At 36.4% G+C, this 9,328-nt stretch overlaps 2 protein-coding genes across 3 annotated transcripts; one reads left to right on the top strand and one right to left on the bottom strand.

Moving 5' to 3' along the window:
- Positions 1–686: 686 nt before the first annotated feature.
- Positions 687–5,063, top strand: LOC114287903 (pentatricopeptide repeat-containing protein At2g20540). 2 transcript variants are annotated; one of them, XM_028231357.2, is made up of 3 exons: positions 687–2,849; positions 3,020–3,079; positions 4,788–5,063. In XM_028231357.2, the coding sequence occupies exon 1, from the start codon at positions 834–836 to the stop codon at positions 2,844–2,846; it is 2,013 nt and encodes a 670-aa protein (XP_028087158.2). In that variant the 5' UTR covers positions 687–833; the 3' UTR covers positions 2,847–2,849; positions 3,020–3,079; positions 4,788–5,063. The 2 variants fall into 2 exon arrangements, with proteins under 2 accessions (XP_028087158.2, XP_028087157.2); XM_028231356.2 differs by having other exon boundaries at positions 687–3,079.
- A 2,059-nt stretch (positions 5,064–7,122) lies between these two features.
- On the bottom strand, positions 7,123–9,037 carry LOC114287902 (auxin-induced protein 22B). Its single transcript, XM_028231355.2, has 4 exons — positions 8,177–9,037; positions 7,865–8,064; positions 7,658–7,757; positions 7,123–7,566 (listed from the first exon to the last, which is right to left on the bottom strand). Exons 1-4 carry the CDS (start codon positions 8,386–8,388, stop codon positions 7,491–7,493), a joined length of 588 nt encoding a protein of 195 aa, XP_028087156.2. The 5' UTR covers positions 8,389–9,037; the 3' UTR covers positions 7,123–7,490.
- Positions 9,038–9,328: the final 291 nt, after the last annotated feature.

The following is a 9,328-nucleotide window of genomic DNA, read 5'->3' as shown; positions in this document are numbered from 1 at the left end:
TTAACCATTTGACATTTTTATATTTTTATTTTTGAAATTTTTTATATAAATTATCATTAATGTTGTGTTTGGTTGGAGGATTTAAGTAGAAATTTGGAAAAGAAAAGGAAAAAATTAGGTGAAATATGAATAAAATATATTTACATTTTATCTAATTTTATACTATTTTTTCGTTTTCATTTCTAAATCCCTCTCCAAATTCCAAATCCCCAACCAAATATGGCCTAAAGAAAATCTCTTCCACCACCAAATGCCACTTTTTCCACCATCATCAGTCCTCTACTACCATGACCCCTTCCCCCACTCTTGCTTCACACATTGCCCCCACTCCCCTATTTTCGCAGTGCCCTTTTCATTAAATACACTTGATAATAAATGTATAATTGTCTGGTTGCACTTTTATAAAATTAATTTTGAGGTCATTAAAAAAAAGTTATAAGTGTATATAATTTGATTATAGAAACAACTATAACTCTCTTGCATAAGGTGTATTTGAGCTTGAACACCAGAAAACTCAATTGGGCTCGGCTTGCTTACATGGGACTCACATTCCATGTAAGAGTGTTATATTAGATTTTGTGATCGAATTTGGAATACATATAATGACTTATATTGACAGTGACGTGGCTTTATTGGAATTGGGCTGTTTGGTCTTCGCTCTTATTTCAAGTGATCAGCCCCATCCTTTCACACTACTGAGCCCATTGTTGAAACTTGAGAGCCCAAAGTTCAATTTCAAATTTTTTTCAAATCAAATCAGTCCAACATTTTGAAATCAAGTTTTTTCGGTTATTTTCGTTCTCTATCGTTCGTCTCTTTCTTCGCGCCATGAAATGAATCACACTCTCTCTCATCTTCTACAGAGCTGCCAAACCCTCAGATTCTTAAAATCCATTCATGCCCGTCTTACAATCGACGGCTCAATCGCCTCCTCCGACTTTATTCTCAACAAAATCCTCCGACTCTACTCGCGTTTTGGTGCCACTGAGTATGGTCGCAAGCTGTTCGATAAAATTCCCCAACCAAATTCCTTTCTTTGGACATCAGTGATTCATGGGTATGTTGAAAATTTTCAATACACAGAAGCTCTCACGCTGTTTTCCAGGATGCAAAGTGAATCTGTGGAACCGTTGAATTTCACTATTTGTTCGGTGCTCAAGGCTTTAGCTCGACAAACTAGATTAAAAGATGGGGAGGCAGTTTTCGGGTTTGTTTTGAAATATGGATTTGGGTATGATTTGATAGTGCCAAATGCGTTGCTTGATTTGTTTATGAGGTGTGGGAAAGTTGATTTTGCCAGACGGGTGTTCAATGAGATGCATGAAAGAGATGTTGTTTCTTGGAATTCAATGATATCTGGATATGGGAATAACGGTAGAGTTGATACTGCTCGTGAGTTGTTTGACATCATGGTTGAGAGGAATGTGATTTCGTGGACGAGCATGATTTGTGGATATGCTAAGGCTGGTGATATGGTCGAGGCACATGCTCTTTTTGAGGCAATGCCTCTCAAAGACTTGGCCTCTTGGAATGTGATGATTTCTGGGTATATGGAGGTGGGTGATCTCAATGTAGCTCGCTTTGCTTTTGAAGCAATGAAAATCCGTGATGTTGGGACTTGGAATCTGATGATTTCAGGCTTTTGCAAAGCTGGAGAAGTAGAATCTGCAAAAGAATACTTCAATAGAATGCCAAGTAAAAATGTTGCGTCGTGGGCCATAATGATTGACGGTTATATCAAAGCTAGAGAAATTGATAGTGCTAGGAGTTTATTTGATCAAATGCCCGAGAAGAATTTGGTCACTTGGTCTACAATGATTGGCGGCTATGCTAAAAATGGGCAGCCTCGTTCTGCGTTGGAATTGTTTGAACATTTCAAGAAGCAAGGCATAGAACCAGATGAAACTTTTATATTAGGAATCATCTCGGCTTGCTCACAATTAGGGATTTTAGATGCAGCTGAATCTATTATTCAAAACTATGTAGGACCCTCACTTTTTTCTAATTTGCGGGTTGTCACTAGTTTGATAGATATGTATGCAAAGTGTGGAAGCATTAAGAAGGCATTTCAAGTGTTCAAAACAGCTAATCGTAAAGACTTGCTCTGTTACAGCACCATGATAGCAGCATTCGCAAATCATGGATTGGGTCAAGATGCAATTTCTTTGTTCGATGAAATGCATAGGGCAAAGGTTAGACCCGATGGAGTAGCTTTTCTTGGTGTCTTGTCTGCTTGTAATCATGGGGGCCTTGTCCATGAAGGAAAGTGGTATTTTAAACAAATGATTGAAGCATTTGGTATTCGACCATCAGAAAAACACTACGCTTGCATGGTTGGCCTTCTTGGCCGTGCTGGTTGCCTTGAGGAGGCACACGACCTTATAGGCAGTATGCCTATGGGACCCACTTCAGTTGTGTGGGGTGCTTTACTTGCAGCTTGTGCAGTCAATTGCAATATTCAGCTGGCTGAAACTGCAGCAGCTGAGCTATTCAAGTCCGAGCCGGATAATTCTGGTAATTATATTCTATTATCCAATATCTATGCTGCCTCTGGGCGATGGCATGATGTTGCGAAAGTGCGAGCAATGATCAGGGAGAAACAGGTGAGGAAGAATAGAGGTTCTAGTTGGTTTGAGCTGGGCTCTGTTGTCCATGAATTTGTCATGGGAGATGTGTCACATTCTGAGTCAGATAACATATATTTGATATTAAATTTACTCGGGGAAGATATGAAGCTTTCAGGATATGTAATTGATGCCAAAAAGAATTATTTTTTGCGACTCTCTACTGCATGCCATCATTTCTCATCCTCTTGCAATGATGTTGAAGATGTATCAGAAGCTTGAAATGTATGAGACAACCTATGCAATACCCATTTATGGTAGCAGAATTTGTCAACCAGATTATCTCCAATGCTGATAAGTCAATTTGGATAACGAGGCATTGTTTAGTCTGATTTGAACTATATAATCAGGTTCACAAACATCATAGTTTGTAAAAATCTTGTTCTTTGTTATAGGTGTTCATGGGCATTCTTCAAGTTTCAAGAATTTGAGCAAAAGCACTTCAAAAAACAAACGTAAGGTCTATAATTAATTTTTACAAATTTAATAATATTTCTTCAAACATTATTTTTCCTTTTAACTGTTGAAACTTTGACTTTGTAGTAAATTATTGTAATGTTGAAAAATAGCACAAAAGCACCATATGATATGAGTGTCATAAATTCCTAATTGTAGTCATTGCCTTAGCCATTAATTAAGGAGAATGAATGTGAAAAGTTAGCTTGATTGCTCTCTGATGTATATAGCATTTGAAAATGTTGAGCCCTCATATGTCAAGAAAATCACATGTTGAATGTTCCGGTGGCTGCCTTAAAATAATGTGTTTTCTCATCGTTACATGGCATTATTGTCAAACTTTTTAGGATTATCATATTCATCACTAGTGTTTGACATAGATTGTGAAATTAGAATAGATAATAATAAAACATAATTAAAAAGAAAGAAAGTCTTAGAAACTGGTATGAAACACGTGAAAATTGTTGATATGTTTCAGAAAAACTAGGAAACAGATAGAATGATGTAATCATACTGCTTAGATTATGTGTTTCTTTCAAGCATTGTATGTTTGAATTAGCACTCTGTTATTATTTAGTGTTTATTTAATTTAACTCAAGAAAACCTAAACTCTCAATTATTTGGGGTTGGCTGTGCCAGACCAAGATGATTTCCTAATTAATCGGTTTTTTAATTTATCTTTCCTTTTGTTGTCCCTTATTTACCTTAGCATCCTTGTTTTGCCTACCCTCCTTCCTTGTACAAGTTTCTCAATTTCTCCAACACTTCATGGCATAAAATATTGATGACATTTTAACCATTTGATAATTTGTTCTAGTTAAAATGACAACTTTGGATCTTTTGATTGAAAAATCATTCTGTTGACTTGCACAGTGTCTTTGGTATTGAGCATGTATTTTTTCAATAGCTATCTGGAGCTTCTGTCCAAACAAAACTTCCAACTAAGGACTATAGTCACCAAACAAAACATACAAATAGTTATCTGGGTGCCAAGTGCTTCATTGGCTGAATTTCAACATTGCTTATTCGACAGTTCCTTACCAATACAGAGTACTCAATGCTAATCACATTTGGTTAGGAAGGGTTAAAGAACACCTCTTTGCTTTAGGAGTGCTTTAAGGAAACACAATTTTCTGATTTGCTAAAGCTACATCAGCTAGTTACTGGACTTGTTTTCTGGATTTTGTTATTAGTTGCATTATGTCAGTCATATTTCCTTATCCTTTAAACTGCACTGATTACGCTAGCCTAATAATTTAGTACCTGTAACTGTAGGTTCAGTGGCTAAAACTCAGCTTACTAACCTTGATGTTGTGGGTTCGAAGGGCAGCCACTTCGTGTAAATTATGCCAAATGTTGTGCACGGTTGTTAGAATCGTATAATTCATGATTCGATACAAGTTTTAACCAAAACGATTCATAGAAAATTGAGTGAATTGTGTGATGTAATTTGCGATTCACGATGATTCACTGTGATTTAATTTTGTTTTTATTTTTGTTTTTGTTTACATAATGCATGAAATGACATCGTTTTTAGCCTCTATCAATAAATAAAAAAGAGATCAATTAGTTATATAGATATACATTTTAACAAAACGATTCACAAATTGATTCAAGATTTGATAACCATGTGTATATACAATTTATCCCTTATAGACCCCCATCAAATGGGGTACTGAACTGGGTGTTTGTTTTTTTTTTTCACAGCTGATCAAGTATGCAGGAGCCCAGCTAGCAAAAGAAAAGAGAGGAGGCTGACAACCAGACTAGTATATTAGGACTTGCAATTACAACAGGTAAGAGAAAAATGCGTTCACACTCGGTTTTAATGAGTCATCTTTCATAAACCTGTTGTTTGTCTCCCATCTTATTTCTCAAGTACCTGTATGCTCCATTTTGTTACTGAGAAGGCAGACAAAATTAAAAGCAAAGTTCGATCATTAAAGGTAAAGCAAAGTAGAACGGGCTAGAATTTTCAAACCATTTATTTGACATACTGTAGAACAGATGTCTTTTTACCTCGTGAACTTCACATCCTGACTTAAGTTAAAAAATTAAAGTTCACTGAACCTTTTCCTTTTCTAATTAAACTAAAAATGTATTATTAAAATTTTATTGAGAAAAGATAAATGCAGGAAAAAGGAAAGTTGGAAACACAAATATTATAATACTACTCATCAATAAACATTAATTCATTGATAGATTCCATCTTTACAGTGAAAAGTTAATAAGATAGATTTGCTTTGTAGCACAGGGCTTCCAACTGATGAGCCTTTGCAATATGATATTTGTTAAAATAAAATCTTCACAAAGCACAAAAAATCATTACGTTGCTCGATAAGATTTTCTTAATAAAATGGTCTTTGACATCATCGCATGCCCACCAGCTAGCTAACACTATCCTTGTTGAAGATTTTGGGTAGCCTAATCCTGAGGCAATTTTCAAGGCAATATCACAGCCAAATCAATATTCCTTGCAGAAAATCATTTTCCTAACACATTGAGCTACACAATTAGACTCTCTCTCTCTCTCCATCTCTCTCTCATAGGAGAGAGAAACCTACCTAACCAACATGTTCATTCCCCATAAAATTTCAGTGAATTGTAGCTCTGTGGGTCTTTATCTAAGTTTAATAGTGACTGCATCCTAACATCCAATCCCACCATAAGTACTCAATTAATTTGACTACCCCACTGTGATTACTCGCTTAGTCCGACTGTTGACCATGATCTTTCTCTTTCTCTCCCCCCAAACCCACCAAAAGAAAAGAGGCAACAGCATGTGCAGTTTTGTGGTTTACAAATCGCAACATGAGTTTTAGCTTTCACCAGCATATAACCAATGCTGAAGAACATGATTGAGGGTGGAAAACTTAGGATCTTTATTAGCTAATTCTATATTGTTTAATATAAAACCAATTTCTCAATGTGGAAGACAAGAGCATTGCCTAATTACCTACTCTCATAGCAACCACATCTCCAGAATTTTAAGAATTTAAAGGCTTCTGTGGTTAGACTGTAAGCGATGTAACCCCTTGTAGTAATGCATATGACCATGCACACAAATCGGCCGATTTGTAGTTTATCATTTATAATCCCATACACAATGTATCAGCTGATATGTATCAATTTTTTTGGTCCCCATACCGATACACCCACGCATACTGGTGGGAATGAAAATTGCTTAAGCATCAGCTCTTTCAAATTGCTTGCGCATCTGCTGCTTTACGATACGTATCAATTTGTAGCCGATTCATGACCCAATTCATAATTGATGTGGTTAGTTCAACTACTATAAAACTCTTTTCCGCAGATGATAATTTAAAAAATTGACAACAATGTCCCCAATTCTTGATATCGCTTAATACTCCCAATACCGCTATACTAATTCGTAATTTAAAACCTTGGTCTTGTGCCTTGTTATTAGTTTTCAATTTCTACATGATCCTTGAGAAGGAACTAATTAAATTTTCATATAATTGTTCATAAAACCTTGCATGCGAGGGCCCATTTTCTTACTTGGGATTATCGTGATTTGATCCAAAAAAATCAAAAAATAATAATACCAACCTTCTTATGAAGGAGAAAATTTCAGCAAGATTCTGATGATGAAAGGATGAATTGATGTGTTTAGGGAATGTGTAATGCAAGGGTAGTTTGATGGAACAATTATTTCTTATGATCTATTCTCTCTTAATATCTGAATTCGGGGAAAGATAGATAAGCTATGGTATATCAACTTTGCCTTTGATCTTTCCCTTAGATTAGAACATGCAAGTAGTAGGACTTAAAATACAAAAATCACAATATAACATAGCGAATAATTATTTCTTCTTTTTTTAAACCGAATAACTCTAATCTTTCCATCATGTCATCCAGTAAAAGTCTATAGGAATAAATTCTATCAAGTATTTTTGCACGTCACGAGAGTAGAAGATGAGTCCTTTGGGAAATATAATGCAGAATAATTACAGAAATACATGAAGAGATGGAATCCATAGAAGTAAGCACGACAGCAGAACGAAGTTGTGCACACCATACATAACCAAAACTTAGAGAACCATATTGTTATATATATATATCTCTATACAATTGCTCTGGAAAGCAAGTATTTCTTTGTATGCAGTTTTGGTTCTATGGAACTACTACAAACAAGACAATATCACACACAGACCGACCTCAAACCACCATAGATTTTCTGCTACAACTTTATAAAGTACTGTAATTTTAATGTACTTCTTTCTGTTTTCTGCTTGCACTTCCCACTCGAAGTCTAGAGATAACTGTTGACACAAAGAGGGTATTCAAAATCAAAATTCTTCGAGAACCCAAGCTGAAAATTAGGTCTTCATGAGAGACAACTTCTGATCTTCCATTACTGTTATGGGTTTTCTGCAGGTTGTGGGTTTATTATACCCTACAACCTAAGCCTTTCGCTTCTGATCCTTTCATGATTCTCAATCTCTTGCAGGTTGTTGTGAACATACTGCAAGAAGAATTCAAAAATCAGCACGAGTATAAAGGTATGTACCATATGTGTGCATATATATAGAGAGAGAGAGAGAGGGAGAACTTACTCCCATGGAACATCTCCAACCAGCATCCAGTCACCATCTTTGTCTTCATAAGTTGGTTCATATTCTGATCCTTTGTAGCCTTCCCTCTCTGAGTAGTCACCTGAATAATTAATCACGGTTAGAATCATTGATAATCATTATCATCCCAACATCACTTGTGTATGTAAGAATAAACAAAGATTACAATCAATATTCTTAGTTTCTTACCTATGGTGAGTTTGAACATGTTCTCCAAAGCCTTTAAGAGTTCTGGGTAGCCCTTGTAAACCTTCAAATCAATCTTTCTGAGATATGGAGCTCCATCCATGCTTACTTTCACATACATTCCGGTCTCTGCCTCAGTCTTCTTTGGTAAGAAGCTGTTCTTCCGGTAGGATCGGATTGGCGGCCACCCCACCACTTGAGCTCTGCCATATCACACAAATCATCAAATGAGTTGCTCATTATTCAATCTCAAACACAACTTTTATAATGTATATTATGTTCTTAAATCAACTAAAACCATTGAAGATAACTTACTTGGCAGCGGGTGCACTTTCACAGTCACTTTTTTTGTCATCGGATCCACCACCCTCTGATCCTCCATCCTCCGCTGTGTCAGGCGTTGCTCGCTTGTTGTTTCTCACACTAGTCAAACTTTGTTTCTCAGACTCATCAGTCCCTGGCAAGCCCAACCTGAGCTCGGTTGCCTTGAAATGAAGATCGCTCTCAAACGTCACTGAGCTTTCCATCTCTCAAAACCAATATAGACTTTCACAAATCTAACAAAACTTTCCAAACAAACTGATCAATCAATATAACCTTTCTTCAAGAATTGTGTTGTGTAGTGTTGTTATGTGTAGAAGAAAGAGGTGGGTAAGATTCGTGCGAGTTGTTCTTTGTTTTTCTGGTGAGGCTGCGCAAGATTCGTAGAAAGTCAAGAGAATTGTTGGTTGTGTTAATGGGGTAGTTGTGTAACAAAGAAGGGTAATTTTATAGAGATGTCTATGAATATGAATATATAAGATATGATATGATATAAAGAGAGGGAGGGTGGGGGTGGGGTGATTGATATGAAATGCATGAATTTAGGACAAAGGAAAGCTAGGCTGTCGGTAGCAATAGCAGCAGGTTTGAGGCAAGTGACCCTACATTTGGGGGACAAGAGAGGGACAAGCTCAGCCGCCCATATGGAAGACTTGAGGACTCAGAGGGACGGTCAAGTTTGTTTTGGGAGGGTGTGGGAGGGAAATCAGGAACGTTGGCTTGGAAGAGAGGAGAGAGAGAGGGAAGGAGAAAGAAAGAGGACTTATTCATACCCATGTGAATGAAAAGGGGTCCACATGGTGTTGGGTATGGGCAGAGTATGGCCATGTGAGAAACTGGGATTTTGCAGTGTTTGAAATTTGGTTAATTGATGATAATAAGGTACATGACATGTGGTTTGTCATGTGTACATGGTCAGCCCCTGACCCATCTCAATAAATAATTTTTATTTACTTATTTGAATTAGAGAAAAGTTAGGGATCAAGAAATTTTTTTCATGAAAATGATCATGAATGATTTATGATCCTTCGATTATCTTGATTAATGTGTGGTGTTTTATTCTAAGTGTAATTTAAGGGTCACAAAACTTTCATGATTATTTTCATGAAACTTTTTTTATGATATCTAGTATTGCTATTTGAAATA

The sequence above is a fragment of the Camellia sinensis genome, chromosome 6 (assembly GCF_055761805.1).
Source record: "Camellia sinensis isolate YWXY chromosome 6, ASM5576180v1, whole genome shotgun sequence".
Taxonomy (NCBI): Eukaryota; Viridiplantae; Streptophyta; class Magnoliopsida; order Ericales; family Theaceae; genus Camellia; species Camellia sinensis.
Note: the sequence above shows the minus strand (reverse complement) of the source record. Positions and strands in the feature narration are given on the sequence as shown.